The sequence below is a fragment of the Vanellus vanellus genome, assembly GCF_965231255.1.
Source record: "Vanellus vanellus genome assembly, chromosome: 5".
Lineage (NCBI taxonomy): Eukaryota > Metazoa > Chordata > Aves > Charadriiformes > Charadriidae > Vanellus > Vanellus vanellus.
The window spans coordinates 37,002,000-37,029,827 of record NC_138910.1 but is presented as its reverse complement, the minus strand read 5'-3'; the positions used below and the strand labels follow the sequence as shown (position 1 = coordinate 37,029,827).

Here is a 27,828-nt window from a genome sequence, read left to right as displayed (position 1 = left end):
GGCCCGGAAAAACAACTAGGGAAGCAATTGCATCAACTTTAGACCAAACTTTGCAAATTAACTGTAACTCAAGAGAGCTCTGCACAGGACAGAATAACATCAGTCTACGCTGTTATTCATTGTGTTTCTGCTCCATTCACATGGAGAGATAAAACTTGAGTTTATCAGCTCTATACTCTTTTCCCTAAACACTGAACTTTTCCATGGGTCCTAAAGCAAAGCTTTAAGGGAATAATCTTGATATCTAACGCAATGTTTGATTAGGATTAGAAGTTCCAAAAAGCGTGGGAAAGAGAAGCCTTATAGAAGGCAATTTTGCTAGAGCTTGATGCAAAATTCTGAGCATCTCCCTGTTAGTTAGAAACCAGTGTATTTTTAGCTTAGTTCCACTTTCAAAAGTTTCCCAGAAAGATTCTCAGGTACAGAATTACATCTACAGTGCATTTTAACATTGTGGGTTTCGTTATTTGAGATAGTTTTATGTGTCACTTTTGTAACTTCTTACCCAGAACATCCTCCTCTTCCCCGTCATCTACGTCAGTAGTTGCATGTCCAGTGATACAGACAAACAGCAAGATCAAGGTTAAAGGTAAGGAACATCCCTTCTTTCTTCCTTTCATCTTTCCTGTATAACATATAAATGACAATATACACTTCAATCAAATTCCTTGAGTGCTCTGCAAAAGTCATTAGCAGGGTAGTGCATAGCCGTATGGGCAGATATACAAACTGGGAGCTTTGGAAATAATGTGAATGATGTTCGTATAATTATATTGTAAGCACAATGAATAACAAGATAAGATTTATAGTTGTGCTCAGCTGACTGCAAGTGTCTTATCCCATCTCCAGTACGAATTAGAGGCATTGCTATTATTTTTATTTTAAGCCCTAATTGAAATCACCTCTTAGAATACATAATGATATAAAACGTAACACACTGTACTTTTAATATCCTTTTAATTAATACTGTGTATAGTTGGCTGGTATGGCAAATCTTTCCAAGTTTTACTTTGTCTGCCCACCCCAGATTTGTTGCCACAAACATAGGATTCTATTTTTAACAAATATTTCATCAATGTATAGTTACCAAGTTCCTGGACTTTTCTGTAAGTTCCATTTCACAGGAGTCAGTGAACTTTGTGCACCGTGGGTTTCAACGTTTTAAGAAGTATTTTGTATCTTGTAGATCCCTTTAATATTGAATACCTCACTTAAGTGCAGAGCTATTATTTTTCACATAGGATCAGCGCAACCATTGTCATTCACACAAAGAAAATACTTTCATTCTCTGGCAGCGGGCATGTTCAAGTTGCCAAAGATGAGGTTATGCATGCACATACGTGAGTACCTCTGGAAAACTTCTGCTTGAACTTTTTTTAGAAACACATATTTTGCAACTAACTAAAAGTTTCTTAAGGATGTCTGAATTCTAATTAGGGAATAGGGTCAATATCTCTTTTAGCTCCCGACAGATAGATTCCCTATAGATATCCTCTTTTCTTAAAGTATGATATTAAACTTTGGCAAATTTTTACACCTATGAACAAATTCAAAAATTGTTGCTTTCTGCTAGAGATGTAATAACTACTCTTGGAATAGAAACCAACTTGTTAGAAATTCTGAAAAATTATGAAAATTGGGAAAACACACAAAAGCTACAACACTCATTTTCAGGTATTTTTCAAAGAACAGAGGTAGTGCCCTCATTTTTCTTTCTAACTAGAACCCCGGTTTTACATTCCTATACTATTTTACATATTAAAACTTAATCTGATAAGGTATTATTTTTCCCCTTTCCCAGCAATAAATTTCTAGTAATCTGTTTGCGCCATTCAGAATGGATAATCCATAATGAAAATAATTTTTCCCCAGCCTCTTTACTGGAGAAACTGCTGACAGGTCGCTTGGCTGATTGCAGGATATCCCTACAACACTGCTAAAACACAGGGAAGAAAAAACTTGGCACTGTGCTATGGATTTATCAGTTATCAGTTCACTCTACTATGCCAGATGCATAGACTTAATTACATTCATTAATGCTACTGTCTACATTTACTTGTGTACCCCATCTGCTCTCATTTGCCTTACTTTTTGTCCGTCTGTTTGGAAGTCTCTTGTTTATATGTGATAATTATATGCTAGTTAATTATTTCCATTTTCTAATGCCATCCTTCTCCCAGCTGTTGTCCCAATGTTATCTCATCAGTGACTTTTTAAAATATTTCACCATTAAATGAAACGAAGAGCCTTTACTGAAATGCTCATTGCTACCCACTGAATACTTCTGAGTTAGAGCACCTGACATCAGCAGCAGCATGCTCTCTCTCTGGGATATTTTCAGCATTTCTTGTCATCACGCAGGTAATTTTCAGTTTTCCAATCAATCAAAGAACAGACATTCCCTCTCCAACTTTTTTTCTGAGCACAGTACATACTATAACTCAGGTTGAAAGAAAAGTAACTATACCAGACCAGGGGGAATGGCCAACCTTGACATTACTGTCACAGCTTCAGGAAGTTTGCCCTGAATTTGATCAGCTTCTGTGAAAGTGCATGAAGTTGAATGCCAAAAGATCCACAGAAATAGATCTCTTTGGACACTACCTGGCAAAAATAGTGTCAGTCTTCAGAAGCTAGAAATAAATCATATATGTTATAAGCAAAGCTTTTAAGATATCAAAATAATACCGTGTAAGAGTATAACAGTAGTCCAACATAAACCAGGAAAACATCTTAAAAAGGAGTTCTATTGACTATAATTCTGCACAAAGTGAATAGAGGCAACAATGTTTCTCTACAGCTTTCATAGTCCATTCTATGATTTCCAGAAACAGACTACCTCTTACTATGCATTTGGCCTAATACCAGAGTTTCTTCCATGCAAAGCTTTGTGGTACTTGGCCTTGTAGGAATTTTACTTTTTTATCCAAAAGTTAGAGAAATAATTACAGCAAGTCTTTTCATTCATCCCTCCAGTCATGCTTTAAAAGAGGAACAAAATAACTCTCTACAAGGTAACCTGAAGTTGCCCAAGATTGCCTTTATGATTTGAGAGACTTTTGAGTTATTAGTTTGACATCAACTAAAAGTAAAACAAATCAACAACTAAGAAAAACATGTACGGGGAGAAATAGTAAGTAAAAAATTTCAAACTGCACAAGAATAAGTACTTAACATTACAATGTAAATAAAGGTGGTGATAATTTGACATCATCTAGGCTGAATAAAAGCAGAAATATCATCAATTATTCAGATTTGATACTTAGATAGTAATAACTTTCACACTTTGCCTGGCTCCTGTGAGTTCATAGGAATGAAAAATCACAAAATATACTTTCAATTTTAGTTTTTGAAATGACACAGGAAAGGGTAATTTTCTAAGCACATTGTTTTCCTTAGCAGTCTTAATTTGTAATCACTGGCACAGTTGTGACCATTCATAAAGAAACTTACAAATTTTCCACAACCTCCCTTGCCCATTGATTAATTCCAAGTTTACCCCTTCGCTTTCATTTTCTGTATTTGAGTTTTTCCAAACAGGATGGCAAAACTCTCACTAGTTTGGGAAAATTCTGTTTGAATTTGCTTTTGGGACACTCAAATCGAGGCTTTGGTTCCTTCGTCCAGGAACCTGCAACATATAGATTTAGATTACAAAATTTAGTAAGCCATTTTTACTCAGTCATCCAATAATCCCAAAAGCCTGTTCCCAAGTAGAAGAAAAATATAGGAAATGACCAGCCAGAAATGGAAATCCTCAGTAAGTTTCTCTTTTTCTTTTGGAAATAGAATTTTGTATATCATGAGCTACCTTGTATAATTGTTCCCTGTACAAATGCATAATCACACAGTGACAAAAACCTTACCAGGGTACAGTATTTCTATTCTTCCACTCAACTTCTACATTTCCCTGAAAAGAGTGTCTTGTCAGAAGTAGGACTTCCTGATGCCTGAGCAATTTCCCAAGAGGAAAAAAATGATGCTGCGTAACTCCATATCTGCCTTCCTGCAACCTCCTTTATCTTCTTGCTAACCATCCCCTAAGGCCACGCGTTCCCAGAACACTGGGTCAGGTATGGGTGGAAGTGGGATGAAGGTTTTAGTACTGAAATACTTAAATCCTACTGTAGCTTAATTGGAATTCCTACAGGAAGAGTGAAATCCAAGATCAAAGTGAACTTGGCACCTCTTTTTCAGTGGAAAAAACCAAATCCTCTGGAAAAGTCTGACTTTTCTGATTTAATGTTCGACTGCCCAGTAACAACTTTAAAGCTGTAAGGCTCTTATAACATTGATTTTATTTCCTTTTTTTAATGCATTCCATTTACTTTTTATTGTATTTATATGGAAAGCATAATTCAAAATATTTCATCTATGACATCTGGCTCAGTAAAATATTCAAATGCACACATTTGTGAGGGACTGTCTGCCACGGGAAAGATAGGAAATGTTTTGAGTTTAAATAATTCATGTTAAACAGCCTGATTATTTAGGCCAAATTCTGAAAATCTCTGGGAGTAAATATAGCCCCTTACTCCAGAAGCGTTCTAATTTAGGGCAGCCAGGAATCAGTCCAGCATTAATAGCAGCTTTTCTCTACATCAAAGTGTCATTAATGCAAATTTCATAAATTCTTAAGGCATTTCCTTAGGAAGCGGCACTCTATTGCTCCCAAACTGCCTACCTCTTGAATGAGACATTTTTATATCTATAACAGACAACATCTAGGATACTTGAAAAAAGACATCAAAAGTCTATGGGTAATAATTGGCACAGATTTATCTACTGGTTTAATTAAATGCTTTCATTTGTGAAAATGCCATTAACTTCCCTCAAGCTGGAATATAGGTAGACAAAGCAGACCACAAGCGATCAAGAAAGTTCCCAGTAATAGATCCTTATCACTAGGCCTTACAACTAGGCCTTTTTTATCCTACCACCTAAACATAGAAATATGAGAAAACTCTGAAGATTTTTTTTTTTTTTTTGCTAAAAACAAACAAGTATAAAACTTGGTGTTCTCCGTGCAGTTTGCAACCTCTAGAGTCAGATCTTTGATATGTGTGTGTATATAATTATTATTTTACTTAGAAGTCTCTTCGACAGCAATTTCTATAGTTACCAGAGTGTTTAAGCAAACGTTTCTTCAGCATGGTATTTATCTCTAACTAGCTAACTGGAAAAACCAAAATAAAAGCTAACATTTCCGGTAGTAGCCAAAACCAGAAAGCTTTAGAAAATGACATAAAGTGACATTGTAATGACTGTAAAAGTGACTCATTCACTGACAGCCCAGGAAATGGAAGCACACAGAAACAAATTAAAAAAAAAAAAAAAAAAAAAAAAAGAAGGCAAAGGATAGAAGTAAATAGAGGAATGAATAGCAGGAGATAGGACATGCATATTCAGGGGTTGAATTTAGCACAGACAAAAAGGTCTAATTAGACAGGATTATAGCACCTCTGATATAAAAGCAGGCCTTTTTCAGTTCGCTATACTCCAGAGGCATTATATTTGCCCTACAACATATCTGTAGCATTGTCTCCCAGCTGGCAGAGTCGGTGAGTTGCCTTCAAAAGCATTCTATTACATGTGCTATTTTGCAGCTGTTTGAAGCATCATGTTTTCTCATTAATCTGGAGTAAGTATGAAGAATGAAGCGAGTATGAATTCTATCAATGTAAACTGAACAAAGAATGATGATACATGCCCCAGCTTTATAAGTCCCAGAGTCAGTGCTGGCCTGTCATTCAAAGTGACCTCCACCAAAGGCAAAGCCTTGCAGTGTCACAGTAACTTAATAAAAAGGGAGGCAGTCTGCTATAGATCGTCAGCACGCAAACATTACTGATTGAAAGCACGAGCTATCAAAATTCGCCCCCCAACTTATCTCCCTCCTGTGCTGTGCTGTACCGTAGCAGCCCTAATAGTCCGTTTCAGTCCTGAGACCAGAGACTCCATCAGGTTCCTCCAAGAACTTCAAAATTCCATCTTGTTATGAAAAAGAACTTGGTTTGCTTACCTCCCTTTCATCATTTAACATTAAATTGACTTGCTGCTGCACTGTTCCAGACTCTTAAATTCCCAAGTGAAAACTGGGAAGTAAAGTGAAAATTTAGAAAAACAAAGGTCTTCATTAGCTTTCATGCTGAAAATTTTATGACTTGATGTCACTGTTTCAGATTTAAACTCCAACGTTGGTTCTGTTTTTATTAAGGTTTTAAATGCTGCTTTGTAAACACAACTGATAACAAGGTTTTCTTTTCAACTCGTTTATGTTTTGAAATTGAAACAACCACCAAAATTAATAAGCCTACCACAATAACACACTATTTTTCACATAACTACAGACCTCTCTTGCCTTTTCACTTTCTTTTGTCAACTCCTTTCACTAGTGCTTTCAAACTGTTTTCCATTTTCCCAACTTAACTCCAGGACCTATTTTTTCCCTTCTCCTAGTCAGCTCACACCTGGCACCGGGCACTTTTGCCGTCCTGGCTCCACTCAACTTCTCTTGTGACACAGCTCCACATCCAAATTTCCTCCTCCATTGAGTTGTCCTCCTTACCTGGCTCAGCTGGGGCCTCGCATCCGGGATATCCATCACCCAGGAGATGGGAACTGGATATACTCTGGGAGGCAGAGAGATGGTGAGAGCGTGCCTTGGCATTAGTAGCCTGCAAGTCGTTTTCCTAACTCCCTGATCATGCAATGCAGAGCACCTGATACAAAGCCCAAGTGAATTACGAACTCTGAAACTAAGAGTGATTTTTTAAAATAGCCGCACATTTCACAGGGACACTGGATTTGCCTACATCAAATCATGTAATTACTACTAGGGATACCTTTATGGAGAATGAGTAATGATTTTGTAGCTACTTCCATTATCACAGAATCACAGAATCATCAGAGTTGGAAGGGACCTCTAGAGATCATCTAGTCCAACTCCCCAGCCATAGGGAAAAACCTAAAAATAAAACACATGGCACAGGATCCAACATTATGAGCTTATCATAAAGGGGATACCGAGAACATTATTTTAATTTCAGTTTTCCACCTCAAAGAAGATCAATTCAAACAGAAATAAAGAAATAAGGCAGTTATTTATTTAGAAGCGGCAACTGCATCTATCTGACATGCCACATCCCCATCTGAGGTAAAATTGTATTCCACATATACAACCTGTTTTCATTGTGACATAGCTTTCAACAGGGAAAGGAAATAGTCCTTTGCTCCTACCAAAATATTTTTAAATGTGGACTAAACCAATTTACTCATTTACACAATTTCATAAATCTTAAAAAACAAAACACTAAACCCACTACACTCAAACCTGTACTACTTTGACAGAAACTACCTGTTTGTAGCAAAAATTTAGGTCATATAATTCTATTTTCAAACAGGGAATGCCTTCAGCATCCTAATAATAGCTACTCTTAGAGCACAAAAGCCACTACAGACAAGCAGCAATATTAGTTCTGATTTTCGGAACACAGCACGGCAGTCCCAAAGTCAGCATCATAAAGCCTCTAGCCTGGTTTTCTCCTAGCAGTTTGGACTGAAAAAGTATAGCATATGTTTTCAAGTCTTGGATGTACTTATCGATAAATAGTCAGGTATTTAGAGGTCAGTTAACTTACTACAACCTTCTTTTCTGATGGAGAGAGTCATTTCAGTGCTGTATATTTGTTACCAACCCAGCTGTGTGTAATATCGCACTGTACACACTACAGAAACACAACTACTCGATTTCACTAAAGCGAAACTGCCAGTTACTGAAAGTATAACAGGCAGGTGCAGGAGGAAACTACCTGCCACACCGATTCCTCTCATGACTGATTTTGACCATATCTGACTATTAACCTTTTGTAACCTCATCGTCACATAGATCACGTTTTGGACACACACCAAAGATCAAAATACAAGTTCCCTCAGTTTGTCAAGCAGGATTAGCTCACCCTGTCCATCTTCACAGCTGGAGACACCGCATAATTTTTTACTGCAATGGATGTACGAGCTTTGGATCATCACACAGGTTAGAAATGCTGTAATTGCCGTCAGTGGGAATACCCCCAGATTCAAACTGCCTTAGATTATCACCCTGCAAATACTTAAAACCAACAGAAAACAACATTGCCGCAGAGAAAAAAAGGGTCATATTCCCTTCACCTCCCACCATAGTATAGGTGGCACTGCTTATGCTGGTGGCAGTGCCAGCTTCTGTGGACCTAGAGTATTCATCAGATGAGTCTCAGAGCACAGAAAACTTCAGCCTCACCTTTCTTCACTGCCTTGTCTCTGACTGATCAAAGCATAAATCCTTGTCCAGAAACTCATTATGTTAGAGATTGTACAAACATAGAGGAAAAGATTGCTTCTCAGCCAAAGTAGAAAAACTTTACAGAAAATGCTAATACAATTCTGCAGACCTTTCTGTGAAGTTCATGAAAACTGTACCAAGTATTTCCTTCATATAATACTTGTATTTCTAATTTACTTGCTACAATTGCTACTTTCTATATAATTGTTTTAAAATCAGTTCTTTTGGAATGCTCTATTTTCTGCAAGAACGTTGAACTTTCTGGTGTCCGGATCACATGTTCAAACGGCTAGTTTTATTTTCTCACTAAACCCTAAATCAAATTAACCAGCTAACTTCAGAGGTATACTCAGTCATGAATGCCACACATCAAGGAAGATGGCAACAATACTAAAGATGGAAAATGAACAGCTGTCTTAACAGCAACAGGAAACAGTAAGGAAACCAAGGAAAGGAGTTATAAGAGAAAAATAAAAAGGACTGAAAATAAACATATTTTGCTGTTGAATAACTATTAGAGGAAAGGAATTATACAATTCTCCATATGGTTTTGCTTCATTCTGTCCCCAGGGGCACTCTTTCCCTATTCTAAAGTAAAACCAGCTTCATAAGAGAAACGGACAAAAGTAGGTAATTTGCCCCTGATTTTTAAGACAGTTCTCCCTGGTTTCAGTGCAAAGAAAAGCTTTAGATATGAAGACCCCATCTTCAATCCTTACCAAAACATCTATCCAGTTTTGGTTTCTTTAGAAACTGTCAGCTTCTGCTAATTCTTAGAAAGAAAATACAACTGTTCAGAACATAGCCTAAACAAAGAGCAATAGTAAGTACTGGAATTAGACAGATTTTAAAGGTTTTACTCCAAAATTGTGAGATACGAGAGTCACGTAATTCTTGAGGCTTCTAAGCTCTACTGATGTTCTGGTTTTTTAAAAGTTTCTTTTCTTGTTCCTGTACATATGCTCTGACTCCTTCTGGCAGACATTCTCAGAACATACTGAACGCACACCAACAAAATCATGGTAGTTACAGAGCACTACAAGCAGCTACGACTTTATTTTAAACAGTAGAAGACAGTTATTACCAGAATCACCTTTTTTAAAGTAAACGTAGGTGCTAAAGCAGCTTCCCAGAATGTGAAAGACTGTGTCAATGTCTCTTTTTTTTTTCCAGAGGAGATTTAATATTCATGTCTCCAGAAACGATCCTAATCCCATTGATATATCCGTGAGACCAATCGGTGTTCTCTGCCCCAAAAGTAACTCAAGATGCAATGTCAGAAGAATAGCATAATGGCCCTGTACTGGAGAACAGGCAATCTAAGGGCTACTATCAGCCCCTGTTTATGCACTTAACTTGGAAGGGTTATTGGAGAAACACATAGACAGTCCTTGAAGCTAGATCTGGAATCCAGTAACTCTCCTTCTCAAACTGTGGGTCTGCTGTAGCTAGAGGTGAGATTTCAATAGGCTCTGGACATGTTCTCTGAAAGCCTGTTAGGAAGCTTGTTCTTTTACACCTTTGCTTTGTTTCGTAGACGCGCCACTATAACGGACTACTTTTCCCCCAGTCTCTTAAAACGTCTTCTCTGATAGAAACTTTTTGTACGCTCTCCCTTATTGCCCTTTAGCTCTGACACTTAACCCTAAATTAGTTACTAACAATTTGTAAGTTTTTACCGTTAGATTTTCAAAATTAACTCTCCAATGAGATTAAGGATAGATTAATCTGATGCCATTAATTGTTCTACCCGTCCGGAGTCAAGAAGATCATAAACTTTAACTTACAGTTAATCTGCATTTAGAAGATTAGTAGATGAGTTACAATTGAGTTTTCATTAGTAATATTAGTAAACGTGGGCACTGCACTAAAAGGCTGAATGCACTTTAAAGGTCATATAACTACCCTGGACAGCTGAAATGCGTTAAATCTCCAGATTACAAACTATTCAATGTACAATGTAAGGATAAACATAAAGCTTCCTGAAAGTCAATTCACAGCACACTTGGAGATTCTCCGGCATAGACGTTATAAAAATTTCAAAGAAATGGATTTATCAAGCAATTGCCCGCATGGCTACTTTTTAATGAACCCTTTCATGTGGGACATATTTGACAGGAGAAAAGGCCAGAGCAGAATGTGTTTTAATAATCTTTACCTCCTTTACTTTGTGTGCATTACACACAAAGTAAACTTGATTACAATTCTCAAATTCAGCTTAAACAATAATCCAGACTGTGCATATAGATATCTGCTGCCTCCGCAGAATCACAAACTTTCTCCTAGTAGAATTAAGGAATGAGCAGAAGATCACAAAGAGAAAAGGCTGACAATTTTTCCCAAGGAGGTGCCTAGCAATTCCTCAGGCATGCCTTCGCTCTTCATATCTATACTGTCAGCTGGACTTCCTGTCTTTGCGTCTGTCCATAAGACATTCAGGAAGGAAGGTTTATATCTTTACATGTTTTCCATGAAGTACTTTGATGACTAAGTTCTAAAGTACCGAGTCACATTGACCTTTCACATACTCCTCCCCCCCATCCAAATTGTTATTCTCCCAGCTCCATGTTTCCCATTGTTACGTGCCTTTTCTTCATTTAAATTGTATTCAGTTTCTATAACATAGCTATTTAAATTTTAGCTGACTTTTTTTTTTTAATACAGGCTGGTATCACTGTTTTTCATTATAGTTACTGCAAATTAAGTTTATGTCAATTCTTCCAAGTAAAATATTACAAAAATAACCAATAATATTTTGGGGTTTCAGGGGGCTGGGGGAGTGTTTGTTACATTTACACCATTGTAAAGCCTCATTCACTACCCTCCTCATTGTTCAAGTGTTTTTAGTTTCTTGAGAGTGAAATTGGCTTACAGTAACATCAGCTGAATTTGTTCCTCCTAAATTGTTCTTGTACTTCCCAAAATATTAATTGCTTCAGACGTTACATGCCTTAGAAGGATTTGATGCAGCCTAGCAGCCCATCGTGCCTGAATCAAGTCTCCCTTGGAGCTATCATAGAGGAGAAATTGTTTTAAAAAACACAAGCCTTTTTTCAAACTCCAGTTAATGATCAAAATAAACACATTCACCTTTAGGATGGCTTTCTTTCAAAAAACTCTCTTGGAGCTCAAAATACCTTAGTCTGACATTCTGACAACTGAAGATTAGTTGTATTAGTAATCATAGAAGCGTATTCATTGTCCTACTGTTTCAAATTTACAGAGAAAAAACGTCTCCCTTTTCACAGCCCTCATTGCTGGACTTTGAATCTAAACATCTGCCTACTGCATCTGCCATATTCCAGAGAAAACAGTAGTTACTCCTTTCTGCCAAATAAAGGAGAAAAAAAAAAAAAGAAACAAACCAAACAGATCTCTCCGGTAAAACTGAAAGTCTGTTACAAAGTACTCACCAAACTCCTAGCAACAGCTCTTGAAGAAAGAAAGAATTCCTGAATCACTGCCGAATAGATCCTCCCCTACTAATTCACGTTGGAGGGGTGTGGTGTAAAGCTACAAAGGCAGGACACGATTGCAACCTGATCTTCCGAGAGCAGGCTCCTGCCTAGGGATTAATCAGCTACTCGTTGTTCTGGCTTTTTTTTTGGAGAGCACATGGGTTCACTCTGGGCAGAAGTCAGCGGCAGGGACGCTTCCTGCGTGAAGTTTTCGGATGTGCCTGCAATTCAGAGCAACGGTTGTCTAAACAGCGCCAGCTGAAATGAAGCGCGCTTTTAAAGAAGGAGAGACGGTCCGTAGGATATTCTGCTCGTGGTACCTCGCAGGCTTTGATGCAGCTCACGAGGCTGTCATATTCACTGCCTATTTAAGAGAGATACGTCAGAGTTTACTGTTGGTTTTTTGTTTATCTGTTTGTTTTGAAATAATGCCGTGCTCTTCGCTCTAGATCCGGGCTGCATTCATCACGGTATCTGAGGCTGTACTACAAAGGTTGTTCTGCCTTCAGCCAGAACACACCATCTATTTACAAATCAAGCCAGTATGTGTTAAAAGTAGAGTTAAGCATCATCAAGAGCACTATGTCTGAAGACAGGGACGGGGACTCTAGTTGTAAGACTGTGGCCCTGTAACGTGGATGTAGAGACAGACAACCAAAATCCTTGTCCTGGTCACCCAGGATGAAAATTCCCCAGATAATGAATTGAACAGCAACAGAGAAAGACGTAACAGCTGAGGAACAGTAATTCACACAGTTAGTAGCTGTAACTAATTGCAGTTATTTCAGGGCAAAGACAAACAGGTGTGCTAAATCACTTTAATTGAAGATCTATATTCATCTGTTCATCATCATCCCCCTCCTGTTAACCATCTCTGACACAAACAGAAGTGCTCCTGGCAGCTTCTTAGATCTCCTGTCCGTTGTTCCTGAGTGTAAGAATCTCTGTAATCTTTTCAGGGCAAAGTCAGTAGTCAGCTGAGTCTACTGACTATTAACTGGGTCAATAATCAAATGGATTAACTGTCCTGAAATGGACGAGAAGTACGCACAAAGTAAAGGGGCACTTTGAATGTTGGGGGTGGGGTTCTACCATACAGTTACAAATTACCAACTCCTAGCGCAGATAAAGTGAGGAGCAACCCCGCTCAGGAGAAGTTGGTTAAATGGAAATGGTCAGTCTGTCATTTGTGTGACACCAAGCCTCTGAAAAAAAATATATGTTTTGGGGGCCCATGTGTTAAGAATTAGTATCTATCAGTGTTCTTCATAAATCTCTTCGAGGGTCACAAATAAGACAGCCCAAAACAGATGTAGTAAAATAACACCATGATTTAAAGAAATTTCAGTCTGTACAGTTACAATAGAAACAAAACCAACCAGATTTCACAAAAATGACATACTTCTTCATTTTGCTTTTCATAGAATCATAGAACAGTTTGAGTCGGAAAGGACCTTAAAGATCATATAGTTCCAACCCCCCTGCCATGGGCAGGGACACCTCCCACTAGACCAGATTGCTCAAAGCCCCAATCCAACCTGGCCTTGAACACCTCCAGGGATGGGACATCCACAATTTCTCTGGGCAACCGTTCCAGCGTCTCACCACCCTCACAGTAAAGAATTTCTTCCTAATATCTAATCTAAATCTACCCACTTTCAGTTTGAAACCATTATCCCGTGTCGTATTGCTACACTCCCTGATAGAGTCCCTCCCCACCTTTCCTGTAGGCCCCCTTTAAGTACTAGAAGGCTGCTATGAGGTCTCCCTGGAGATTTCTCTTCTGCATGCTGAACAACCCCAACTCTTTCAGCCTGTCCTCATAGGAGAGGTGCTCCAGCCCTCTGATCATCTTGGTGGCCCTCCTCTGGACTTGCTCCCACAGGTCCACGTAGATAGTTTCAAACTTGCTCCACTCTACAAGGCATTTGTAAAGGAGCTGCTTTATTTTTAGTCATACTGGATGGTGAATGGTTTGAATTTACTGGTCCATGCAAATATATTCCTAATCTAGGGACTTGACCTGGTCATTAGTTTAAGTGGACTTTTTTTTGTTTTAATGAGAAATATTTTTTTTAGATGAACATGCAAAAAAGAATTTTCAAAGTTTATGTCATAACGTGTGAGCATAATTCCTTATTTTCCTGCAAAATCTCTATCAAGTCACTCAGATTTGGTGCGTAAATTAATAAAGTAACTCTGAAAGAAACAGTCCACAGACATGAAAAACAAGAAAATGCTATGTTTTAAAAACACTTTTGTCTTTTTATAGTCAAATAAGTTGAGAATCACATATAAAGAGAAGTGCACTTTGGGAAACATATAAGAGAATAAACCCCCTTAATTTGATTAAAAGTTAGATTAAGAAATCTTTGGTAAATAATAAAACAGGATAAGACCTGCATCTTCATGCACATACCACCATGTGCATGAAGAACACATATCCAAAAGAAAATTTCAAAGGAAACAGTATTTCATTTTAAGAGGAATATTTTTACTTTCTAGTTGGTTAATGTCTCTCCAGTTCCCATATGCAGTTCTCCTAATTTAGTTGTCAGGAGGGTCTCTGGGCTCATTTGCATTGTAACTATAACATAAAAGGCTTCAGTTGAAACTGGATTTAGACTTTGAAGATAGAAACAAAACTGTTTTGAACCTTTAGTGGGATCAAAGAATTCCATTGAGCTATGACCTGGCCTAGACAATCACACTAACCTCTGGCTTATCCTGAAACCTACTGATAGCTTAAGACCGTTGTCAATAGATAAAGGTCCACAGTGGAAAAAGTCCCTACAATTCTAAAAAACATTTTTTGTTCCTTTTTAGGAGGGGCTTTCAAGATGAGCAAGATGGAATTTGTTAGCTCTAAAACTAGTCACTAAAAAGGACTTTTCTAAGGTCCTGTGGGAGGCTAGGAACCTTTCAAAAAGTAAAACTTGCAAATCAAAAAACTCACCAGCCTGGCTTCTCCTTAAGAGATCACCCAAGATTTGTTGCTTTTCTGAAGAACCCAAGAACCCTTACTGAGGGAATTTCTAACCTTTGAGTATGTGACATTATCATTATGTTGTCCCTTCATGTTTATTTATAACACATGCTACGCGAATCAATTGCCAATACCAAGATTACAATTCAGAAGATCACCATTTCACATGACCTCTGAGGTCAACCCACAGAGTCAAGCTCTGGCCAGTTATGCAATAGTAGGAACTGTACACATTATTGAATCAGTGTGAGAAAAGGCCATTTACAGTCCATACATCAACAGGGTCGCTACCAAATTCTGCTTGTTTTTCACAGATTACACAGGAACATAGCTTGGGCAGTACAAGCCCAATATTCCAGCCCCCTTTACAAGCTTTTTGCTGCTGGCCTACTTTGAAATTACTTGGGTTTGACAGTCAAAGGAAAGTCCAGAGAGCACTTATATGATTCTTCTTCTATAGCCAGAATAGCTTTACTCAGGGATTACAACCCAAGAACATTACAGACTGGAGAGGGGCAGAAACGGTCCAGCAGGAAGGTCTGAAGGAGAGTAGACGAGACCAGTGCTATTGAATGCATTCCAGATCATTCATATTGACATAAGCACAGTCTATACTGCATTTCTGTCAAAAAAAAAAAAATTACTTAAGATGCATGTTTCATAACCTCTCTATCTCAATATTTATCAATCAATAGATAGATGCAAAAGTACAGCTAAAGTAAACTAAAACAGAGATGGCATAAAAAATGCCTTGTACAAATTCTTGGAATACTCAAAGGTAGTTTGGCTCTGGAGAGTTCAAAGCTGAGATGATTAGATTTTAGCCTTCTGATAGTGCCTAAAATTCCTACCCACAAATTGCGAGATCAGGGAATGAAAAAATAAAATGGGAGAAGCTCTACGTGAGAGACCAGCATCATTACAAACCTGATGAACAAACAGACACTGCTTGAAAAGGCACGCTGGCTACTTTCTGACCACAAGAAAAATCCTTCAGGTCCAGGTTCTCAACAGGTAGCTCTCACTGTGGACCTCTTTCTGGTGATAGCTCCCCTTTTTTCTAACAACAAAAACATGAGAGAATGCGCCATCCCAGAATACCCGTTAGTTTGGAGCTCTTGTCTTGACTACTGGTCTGCAGAAGGTAGGCAAGGATAAAAATTTTAAAGGTAATAAAAGTCTTAGGATTTTAAAAATGCTTACAATCCACAGGTCAAAAATGGCTCACTCTTTCTTGAGTCATACCAGTGACTTCAGCTCAGATACTCCACCCTCCTCTTTCATCACCTGCCATGGTACTACCACAGCCTATGTTCCCACTGCAGTGTGGCAAGCTATTACTGGTTTTACGCTGGGAGGATTGTTAATGCCAGCAAGACATCAGGAAAATGGAAGAAAATGACTAATAACTAACCTAATAGCTTCAGAGGACTGGGGCAGTGTCACTGTCTTCTGGAATGTCTGTTCGGGTTTGGTAATCATGCTTATACTGAAAGGGATAGAGGGAAAGACAGTGAACTTCAAATTAAAATTCTCCTATACTGTGCATCTTCATTTGTACAAAGTCCATGGGCTTCAGCAGAATGTGTTATACTTACCCATAGTGCTAAATACATGGTATTCAGAAACAAAAATGATGCTCAAATGTCCAATCTTGTTATTTACTGTACAAGAACAGAGATAGAGCAGCACAAAACTATATGAAAAGTTTTGTGTGTGCATATATATTTTTTTTTTTTCTTGAGATCTATCATCCCTGAAGCAAGATTCACTATGTAACACAGCTGGAAAAACACAAAAGCATTTGTTTACACAAGCTGTTCTTCAGGTCTTAACAAAAATTATTCTCTCTGTGATGGTGTGACATTGCTTGGTCTTTAACAATATAGATGTTTGTGATGTTTTGTTGCCCCCTAGTGATGCCAGTTCATTTTTCCACGGCGTAGTTCTTTAAAAATTTTCATAGAGGTAAGAGCTTCCTGTCTCCTCCCTTCAATAAACTAAATCGTTACTTAATACTTCTAGTTGGCGCTTGAATTGGATGAAAACGTATGGGTGTTTCTGACTACCACCAGCATAGTTGGCTTGACCCCAGTGCATTTAAAGTCAGAGCTAAGATGCCGCAGTCACTCTCACCAGACAGGTGACAAAGCTCCCCAAGGGCCTTTTCCTCACACTGAAAGTTGCTGCTTCCCATGTACAATGCTACACCACCGCAAACACCTACAGGAGGTGACAGCCAGCTACCTACCACAGGCTCCCCATTTGCCCTGATAGTAGTCAGTTTTGTCGTTAAGTGTTATGCTACCTTAAAATTAGCTGACCTGTTTGAGACCGCTGAAGTAGACGTCTGCTTTTCCAGCTGAGGTTGATGACATACAACTTTCAAACCCCAGCCAGGTTCTAAAAGAGGAACTTATCTTAAGTTCCTCTTAATACGCGTTTTGCAAATAGCACTGTTACTGTTTTATATTATATCTGTTGTATTATTTTTATTGTGGTCCTTCTAGCATTTCATATTTAAAACCCACCTAAAAATACATGAAAGCAAGTGAAAGTGAAGGAACTTCTCCAGCGAAAGGAAGATCAGAACCCAGCAGCTGGCTCTTGAAAACCGCTCTCTATAATACACGCCTCTTTTCCCCCTTATTGTTCTTCTTTCCAGTAACTTCCTGTTCTTATATAAAAACCATGGCTATCTCAAGTGTTTTCGAAAGACTGAAATTAGAATGAACAGAGGGTGACTGTTGTTGCTGATAGCAGAATACTGAGACAGTACAATGAGGATACTAAAAACAGAGGCTTTGTTTCTATCTATTTGAAAACTGTTTAAAACAAGAAGGAAGAAGCAATGCAACCATGACTAAAATGTAAATTTTTGCTCTTTTCCTGGTGTCACTAGTCAAACCATTGCCTCTTGCCAAAGCATAGATGTGACAAATTTTCACATTTCTTGTTTTCAGCCGGGTAGTTGTTTCCTTTCCAATTCTTTTAATCAGTTTTTCTGTGCATTTCTTTTTGCTTATGATCCTACATAACTCATATACTTATTTCTTCATTCATCAGCATCTTAACAGTAAAAAAGCAGGCAACTTGAAGAATGCTTTGAAGTTTAAATCTGAAGGAATTAGTTCCTATTATGACCTTTTTGAGAAGCCCAGAGATAAGCTACTTCTAAAGTACAATTACAATAATCAAAAAGTACAGAACATATCATGTGACATTTTGAATACTGTGGAGATTTCAAGACTCAGTTCCAATCAAAAAACTTTTGGATAACTGAGGAAGTAGGGGGTCAGGTCAATACCAGATGCACCTCATTTTTAGAACCAGAACCTATATGAGGTTTGAATTTCATTATAAAACTCCCTCTGACTTCAAACAAAACAGAATAAGGGACTTCTCACGTAAAAGGGTGGTAACATTGTGTCACCTTCTCCACACAAGCAAGGTTTCTTAATTCTTTTTGGTCTTTTAATTTCATTAATTTAAGAAAAATTGAAAGAACTTTCCAACACACCGCCACGTTTAGATCTGAGGTAGATTATATCTGAAGCAAAATATAATAGAATTGTTCCCTACTGAGTTCTGTTGTTATTGTTAAATAATAAAAAAGGGCATGAAATGCCTCATAGTCCCGTTAAACAATTTGCCTCACTGGGCAATGCACTTGTTCTAAAATAATTTATTCCTCACTCGGCTCAGCAAATACCTAATTCTGAAACAGATATAGCTTAATTAAACATTTCTATGATTTTTCTGGATTAGCTGTTTATCACGTTTTGCGTTCTCATGCGGTGTCTGTTTATCGTCTCAATGAGCCCGGTGCCTCACTAAGGATCTTCAGAAATAAACCTCCCTTTCCACCCATGTCCTTTCGCATTCATTCCAAATGCAGATGAAGTTTAGAACTGACTGGCTTAGTCACTGGATGTCACTGTTGCAGCACTAGCAGCTTAGGTATTTTATCTGGAAACAGGAGGCAAGTATACTCATACGTATTTTATTCCTTCGTTGTTATTATTAAAGGGTTGCATTCCTGCTCAGATTGAAGTCGGTGGGAGTTTTATTATAGGTTGAGTATTTCGAATTGCTTGGGCCTGAGGATAATTTATGCTTCCAGGGGAAACTAATCTACCAATGGCTTTTCATTTAAGTTTTAAAACTGTTTCGATTTTAATTTAAAAATGTGCCCTTTCTTAGTTCTTTGTTTCTGTTGCTCTGATAAGAGCTTTATTTCTGAATATTTTTTTCTTATATATGTACACAGTGTACATAATTCTGGTAATACATATAGCCACACATACGGATACACACCAGTACCAGAATTATAAACATATTTATGTATATGTTACTGTTATATGTGCATACATAAGATTTCTAAAAAAAATTCCAAAATAATTTTCTTGGTAGGTTCATATAAGCAATACATTTAAAGGATTAATTACTGCAAAAATAAAACACCTACCCTTTGCCTTAAAAAGCCTGAAGGAAAGCTGAACAGTAAGAGAAATGCCAATCTACGTGCTCATAATTTTGAAAACTGAATAACTTGAGCGTGTGCGTAAGTAGCTTACAAAATGTTGCTTCTTACAGGGGATTTTCCAAAACCCTTGAAATGTATTACAGCAAAGTTATCAACTAGAAATATAGTATCACAGCGTTATTTAACTGTTTCCAGCTCTCACTAAATGAAACAAAATGAAACTAAATGGCATATGTTTTTAGATAGACAACCAGAAACAAGCAGAATTCCGTATTCTTTGGACTTTCTACTGATTTCTCAGAAAGCTGTGGGTATGCCTGTACTTCTGTTTTCTTGACAAATGATGATTAGAAGTGAAAGTTATTTTTTCTGCGGTGAATTTGACTGGGAGACACTAGTTACAGATGCTCCTACAAACAGAACCGAGGTCACCTTCTCTGCCTTTCTCTTTGTTCGTTTTTTTAACATGCCAGCTTCTCACAGGTTGAATCCTTCTCTATGGTATGTCTGGGGAATAAATAAGGAAGGTACAGGAGATGCTTAAACCATGACATAAGGAACAACAATGGGACTTTCACAGTATGCTTTCAGAAAAGTATTTTGAGAGTATGAGTAAGTGAAGGAGATGCCAACTGAGGACACCACCACCGGCTGCCAGCTCTGGGAAGTCCGAGCAGCCAGTAATGAAGCATTTACCAAGGGACATGCTAAACCTGTATCCACCCCTCAGCCCCTGCTGCTGCAGCGTCAGACCTGCTTCCTTCTGTTCACCCCACCTCAACACTGTGCCGTATCCTCTTGCCAAGAGTGGCTCTCAGCATCCTTGCCCCAGTTGTCATTTCTATACCGTCACCTGCTGATTCCTAACGTCTAAACCAGACATAGGAAGGCAATCCAAGCACATAAGGAGAAAACCTGTTTCCCAACCGTAGTGAGCTGCTAAAAAAGGAAACAAAGCGTTACCCACAACTACTGTGATAAAGACCTGTACTCCCTGGGGCTGGCTGCTTCCTCACCAAGTCACTGGCTTGCAGCCTGTCAGGCATTTCTTTGGAGAGGAAAAGGCTTCTCTAAGTGATACAGAGAGGGAAAAGTTGTTTTGGAAACGCCACATAAGCTTTGGCTGTGTTCAGCTGCTATCTAGTATCTAAGATGACACCTCTAAGCTCAACGAGCTCTTAAAGTGCTCTCATGAGAAGTCATTAGAACTAAAACCAGCCAGTTCCTGTGTGACAGTTAGTGCAGTACACATGCTTACCAGAGAATGCAGGAAAAATTATTTACAGTGCTCATAACTCCGAGAAGGCACAGAACAATTGCTGCCGTTTGCCATGTTCTTGCTTTCCAAGAAGCAGGATACAATTCATGTTTCTTTCCCAGATGACAGAACACTAATCCTTCTTCAGCAAAGCTCATGCTGCCTAGCAGTGAGAAAAACAAAAAAAAAAAACCAAACCAAACCAAACCAAAACAAAAACAAAAAACAAACAACCTTATTCTTCCAGTATTATTACTATTTTTTTTTCCAGTAATAGAGAATAAATAATACAGAATGAGCAGATTGGACACAGGTAGGAAATCTAAATATCAGTCTGTATGTCAAGAAAGGGGGAAGTACTAGATTCAAACAGCAAAAAACAAAGCGTATTCAAAGTCCAGTATCACACTGTTTCAAAGCTAATCAGTCAAGAGAAAACTATGCTGAACATGGAATATTTTGTACACTGTAATACTGAAACTCATGAAGCGATACTAACAAGTCGCCTGTCACAGGTCCTGTGAGATTGCTCTGGCTGGGAGACCCCTTCCAAACTCATTAGGTAAGAGTTACCTTAGATGACTGCTATACATCAAATTATTCACTGGTAATATCATTTGTTCCTTTCTTGAGTAGCAAGATGACTTCAACTAATATGCTGGATTCAAAACATCTCTTATGTGCAACAGTTTCATGGCGCACACACAAAGCAACAAAAAACCCCAAACAGATCCTCCACGAGATTGCCTGTCTCAGGAGATAGGAAATGGAACATAATGCCTTTCACAAGAGTTTTCCGTTTGGGCTTAGTCTTTTAAAAATGAAGAGTAAACATCTGGGATGCTGATGAGCCAAAATGACTTAAGTGTGTGCCTAACTCTAAACACATAAGTAATAACACAGGAATCAGGAAGTATTTTTAAAAGGAGAAAACCCCAACAGGTTACTACAGAAAAGTGTACTTACTGCTGTGTTCTCGCCTCATCTAGCAAGTTTGGACATATTGATCTGGTCAGCAGCGGGATGAATGAATCAACCGAAACGGTATCCACACTAGTTCTTTAACAGAAATGAATTCATTACAGCTCATGTGAAAGATTTACTAATAGGACTACCAGAGGACAAGTCAGATAGGAAACAGATTGGAGTTACTGGAAGATTGACAACAATGTAATAATGACCCTGTTTCACTCATTAGAAAAAGCAGCATTTATAGGTGCTTCGTGGGGACTAAGTACATCCTTAGTACAGCATAGTTCAACATGATTGTTCAGAATACCCACAGTGGTTGTATTTACAATGTATGGAAATCTGTGTGGCTTCTATGGAAAAATCCAAATTTAATTTCTGTAAAATTCTAGTTTGCGGAGTGGCAAATTTTTAAACGGCAAGGATCTCCCACTGCAATATTCTGATCATAGAAACAGCTTTTTCATAATCACTATCAAAGACAATATAAAATCAAAATCCACCATCACACTTTCGTGTGCTTCTCTGAACGAAACCTACAAGAGGTATGCTGCTACAGATGAGATTTCCTTCTGATGCTGATTTTGTGAAGCTTTTTAATAATGCATCTCTTTCATTAAAAATCATTGTGAATCTGATCAAGGGTTGAAGTCTCTCTCCACCTTCCCTGAATTAGCCCATTCTAATAAGAAAACACGTGAAGGAGGATTTTTTGTAAAGCTCATGTGCTGTGGATAAAAGAAGATTAAGCATTACTTTGTATTTTCCTTTCATCCTCTGCAATCTTTTTCCAGCCCCATACAAATCTCCTCTAGATTCTGGCAGAAGCCTGACAGCTTATTTGATTTCTTTACAGCACGTGGGATAGCAGGGGTGATATTTTTTGCTCCCTTACACTACAGGGTGACAAGACCTGCCACGAGCCAAGACACTATCCTACACACCCCCTGCTCTAATACACTGGATAACTGTTCTAATAAAGGCACATAAACTTCTTTCACAGAATAACCCTCATACACACAAGTTGCAATTGCTTACAGCTATGTTTCAAGGAAGATCTTAATGCAAACTACTTGCAATAATTCATACACTGAAACAGTTTCCTCCCAATAACTAAACATAAGCTGCACAAAGGTTTCTTACAGTCACCAGAGTGCTCTGTTGGACCATATTTAATTAAAGACATTTAAATATTCCCCCCAACAGACTTTTTTCCTCCAATACTTTTTTTTGTTTTTTTTTTTTTTTTTTTTGTTGCTTGTTGGAGAAATAGCTGATATATAGGTACCAGATATCTGTTTATGGTGGCTTTCCACCATATCTAGAAATTCACATGAAATTTGACTTTTTCTTCAAATACTTTTTAATCATATAAAATTAAAGACAAACAAACAAACAAAACCACTTATACAAAAATGCTACAATTATTTAAATAGAATAAGCAGCTAACTTGGAAGATAGATGCAAAAGAAAGTATGTTACTATTAGATTGATCGAAACATTTCCATTTTCAGATCTTTTTGATGGAAAACTAGGTTTTTGTTATATACCCACCCCACCACCACCCCGCCACCGAAATTCTGGAATACGCTGACATGGATAGATTTCAGCCAGGGATGAAAATTAAGAGGAAAGCTATATATTCAGAGAGGCAGATTCTGAACACCGTCTTCCTTCAAGAAGGCTCTGTTCATTCTGTTGTTTCTTCCAGTTTCATTTTACAAAAACTAGTTGTGAAGATCGATCTTGTCCATTGCGCAGATGGGTCGGATCTTGTCCATTGCGCAGATGGGTCAGAATCCAAAATGCGTTAGTAAAATAACCAGCCAGTCTGGGCGATCTTCGAAGCAGAATATCTCAAGTTAATCTTTCCTAGCCACCTTTTGCACCCCGACCAGACTCGTGCTGGTAAAATGAAACTCAATGGGGCACGCCGACTGAATCTGGAAGATTGGCACTTGTCTCAGCAGGTCGGTTCAGAAAGGGAACGCCAACTAAGGAAGCATAACGAATAGTTGAGCAAGTCAATTGAGAAAAGCAACAAAATAAATAAAGTGTGAAATTGGAAGCTAAATGGCACCACTTTTTGCTGCAAAGTAAAAGTTACCACTTCCAACAATGAGAGGTTGGTTATATTCTAATACATCTGTCTTTATGAACCGAGATGTAGCCTTTATGTGCTGTGCAGAAATACAGCAGTCCACTAGTACATGTGTTTCGTATCATGATTCTCTCTATGCACGTAAATGTTTGCATATATATATACGGTTGGGTTAACATTCATTCAAAAATAAAAGGGCATATCAGGCACAAAATAAGAATTCTTTCAAGTCTGAATAACTTTTGTTAACCATCTTTTCTTGTTAAATGCGTACTTCTGTACATGCAGTTCCACACTTCTGGGTCCTTCTATAGACTACGTGTGCCAGGTAAATACTGGGAAGAGCATTGTTGGAAGACATCGAACATGACGAAGAATTCAACACACGCTCCTCTGGGACACTGTGGAGATTGCACTATCATTCTGTACTAAGAAAGATGCAATAGGTTTATAGCATATGAAACATTGTAAGGATTGAGCTATAATAGTACACAGTGTATTTCCTACTTGGTCAGAACAGAACAACTTCAGGTTTTGAGGGTGAAGTTCTGATTCTTCTGATTCTCAGAAGCTGTTCTAGTTAACTTTGCAGAATAAATTGGCATAAATATTTCAGTTATGCTTTAAAGAAATATCTTCTCTCCTTTTGTACCCTGCAGAAGGGAACCAGGTGATCTCTATTTGCACATAAGTATGGAAATCTTGTAACCACGCTGCTCTACCATTTCACATATCAGCTCTGATCAGCTGATCATTTAATCAGATCTATGAGAAATGACAAACTTCTCTCTTATTTTTGTTTCCTTACTGCTGAACTAACAAAAATAGAAGTGTAGATGCTTTGTAAATAAGAGTCTTGAATAGGTCACAGACCCAGAATAGGGTTAGAATTGTTCATACACTGAAATGCAAGAAGAAGGAAATGAAGTTTTTCAGGACTTGTTCCAGAGATGTAAAATTATGTGTATAAAGGCAAAAGCATTCTTAAAATTCAAGGGTTCTCTTCATTTCTGCTAGTGTGCTGCAGGGAATGGAGGATGAGGTCAAATTTAACAAGAAAGCAAATTGAAACGTTCTTCAGAGCAATCAGATGTTCATGAGAAAAAATACTTCGTAACATATGCACAAGAACATATAATAATTTAATTAATCTGCTAAACAGCACCAGTGCTGTTTAACATCTTTGTTCGTGACATGGATGTTGGAACTGATTGCACACTCAGCAAGTTTGCCGATGACACCAAGCTTTGAGGAGCAGTCCACACACTGGAAGGAAGGGATGCCATCAAGAGGTACTCAGACAGGCTTGAGAGGTGGGCCCATGTGAACCTCAAGAAGTTCAAAAAGGCTAAATGCAAGGTTCTGAATGGATTGAGAGCAGCCCTGAGGAGAAGGACATGGGGGTGTTGGTTGATGAGAAGCTCAGTGTGACCCAGAAGTATGCTCTTGCAACCCAGAAGGCCAGCTGCGTCCTGGGCTGCATCAAAAGAAGTGTGGCCAGCAGGTTGACAGAGGTGATTCTGCCCTTCTACTCTGCTCTCATGAGATGCCACCTGGAATATTACATCCAACTCTGGAGCCCTCAACATAAATAGAACATGGACCTGTTAACAGGTCCAGAGGAGGGCTACAAAGATGATCAGAGGGCTGGAGCACCTCTCCTATGAAGACAGGCTGAGAGAGTTGGGGCTGTTCAGCCTGCAGAAGAGAAATCTCCGGGGAGACCTTAGAGCAGCTACAAGAAAGCTGCTGAGGGACTTTTTACAAGGATGTGTAGTGATAGGACGAAGGGTAATGGTTTCAAACCGGAAGAGAGGAGATTTAGAATTCGTATTAGGAAGAAATTTTTCACTATGAGGGACTGGAGCAAATTGCCCAGGGAAGTTGTGGATGCCCCATCCCTGGAAATGTTCAAGACCAGGCTGGATGGGGCTTTGAGCAACCTGGTCTAGTGGGAGATGTCCCTGCCCATGGCAGGGGAGTTGGAACTAGATGGTCTTTAAGGTCCCTTCCAACCTAAACCATTCTATGATTCTATGATCTTTGACTCTGCTATACGACTTTGTTTCTTAGCACAAAGACCATTAGTTCAACCAGTGCTATTGATGAGGATGTGAATTTTTTTTTCAGATTATGTCAAAATTTTAGAAATAATGAAGAACACAGACATTATTATGATTGCTTTGTTCCATTTAAAAAGGAAAAAGATTACTGGTTTTTGAACTGTGCTTTTTGGACACAAACTGTAAGCAGGTGGACAGGCCAGCTGGAAAGCAGAAGGAAAAAAAAAAAACTCCAAAAGAAGTTACAATTGCCGAAAGCAAGAAACACAATTGTTTAAAGATGAATCCCTAGGGAGATCTTGTAAGTATTTTTGGAAATAAAAATATTCATGCTAAATTAGGTCCCCCCTCAGTAAACAGCTTTTTTTTTTTTTCTGAAAGCAATTTGCTTTTTGCTAAACATAGCTGATTCACATCATCAAAAGAATGTCCTATGATTTTTACAGAGAATATTGACTTTTCTTATCAAAATTTCATTCTGAGCTATCAATACTTTGGTTTCAATAGACAGCAGAAAAATGATTAAACCAAGTATCTGTGTGAATAATGGGCTACCAGTTCCCCCTGCTTATGCAGTTAAAGGGGCACTGAATAATCAGTTAATAATCAGTTAACTGATCTACTGAGTAAGTACCACGCCTGGGCATAACGCATATAAAGGTGCATGTGCTTAAAACACCAAACAGTTTCTTGGTGATTGATTACTGATCTTTGGAAAAAAGAATGAAACTATATGATATTTAATTTGATCACTTGCTAATGATTTTGCAGAAACATTTGTGACTTAGGTGGTAGCTTTTACTACTGTTAAAGTGGGAAAATGATATGTCTTTCTTCATTGTTGCATACCAACCTACTCTTTGTGCCTTTGAATCAAAGAAAGTGACAGCAGCTCTGTAATCCTAAGCATGACTGTGTAGAGTACAATGAGTCTGGAGCTTTCCTGCTAGCTTGCAGGTGGACCTTTATGCTTTACCCAAATGCCTGCAAAGTGTCTAGAACCAATTTACCTTTTATTTCAAAACCAAGTTGAAAAAGGACAGTCTGATCGGTGTAGCTTTATCATTAGGTAAAAAAAGAAACCCAACCCTGCTTTACTAGAATATACACATCTAAGGTTAAACAGTGGAGTATGTTACTGGATGAAAAGAGGGTTTGTGATTTTTGTACTCAGTCTGATATATGCAGATTTTTTGTTCGTGTACTTTGATTTTACAAAAGAGTAGAAAAAAGAAATCCAACCCCAAAATGGTTCTTTCAGATTTACTTTAAAAGGTGGTCGACCTGTAAGAGACATAGCAAATATTCTGTATGTGTAGTACTAAGCAATAGCTCCGAGTATATTTTTGTAAAGCATACATAATGGGAAAGAGCCACACTAGTACATATTGCAGTGGCTACTTGTGAGAGCATCCCTCTTCCTCCAAAATAAGCAGACTTCAAATAAAGTGGAACACTGAATATTTACCACCTCACAGGCATGGAGACACTCCAACATCCTCTGGCAAATCTCTGCAGGTGTTCGGCTCTGGCAGGTTTTAAAGCGCACTAGTCAGAAAAGCAGCTCAACCACTAGAGGGTGGGGAGGTATTCCCACTGGAATGGGAATGGCTGTGTCAGCACATGGTCTATGTTTTGTACAAATCATTAGCATCACAGTTTTGTAGCATTTGCTCAATACTTTAATTTTTTTCACCTGCATATCCTGTACCTTCTTGGAATTAAACATATTAATCAAATTACAGACGTGTTTCAGTAAGATGGGCCATGTAGATATCTGCAAGGTACAACTTCTCTATAGAGGTTCTTATTAATCCCGAAGTCCAAGGTATGCGGAATCTGTAGCCAGTATTTACAGCACAATCATTTTGTTTCTGGAATGACACAAGAAATATGACCTGATAAGGAATTACGTTTTAATTTAGCCATTGGTATGAGCTTTAAGCCTTTGAAAACGTAACCAAAACAATACTAAAATTAAAACTTGGTGACTTGGTATCTCAGCAGACCTCAACAATAAATAACTCAAAGATACTCTCTACTTAGAATTCTGGAGCACTCAAAAATATATTGACTGCTCTAAAAAGCTTTCTAGAGGAACTTCTGTATTTCTTTAGAAATAAGGTGGTTACTCATTTGGTCACTGTCACCAGAATATTATATAAAATTAATCTCCCTTACTCCTAA

General features: G+C 38.2%; 1 protein-coding gene across 1 annotated transcript in view; it reads right to left on the bottom strand.

Moving 5' to 3' along the window:
* TFPI (tissue factor pathway inhibitor) overlaps positions 1 to 11,810 on the bottom strand; it is a 42,171-nt gene extending 30,361 nt beyond the window's left edge. Inside the window, exons 1-2 of the mRNA XM_082483913.1 lie at positions 11,734 to 11,810; positions 506 to 625 (exon numbers count right to left, since the gene is read on the bottom strand). Of these exons, the coding sequence (XP_082340039.1) occupies positions 506 to 620 (115 nt within the window). The 5' untranslated portion in view covers positions 621 to 625; positions 11,734 to 11,810. The remainder of the gene's footprint in view (positions 1 to 505; positions 626 to 11,733) is intronic.
* Positions 11,811 to 27,828: the final 16,018 nt, after the last annotated feature.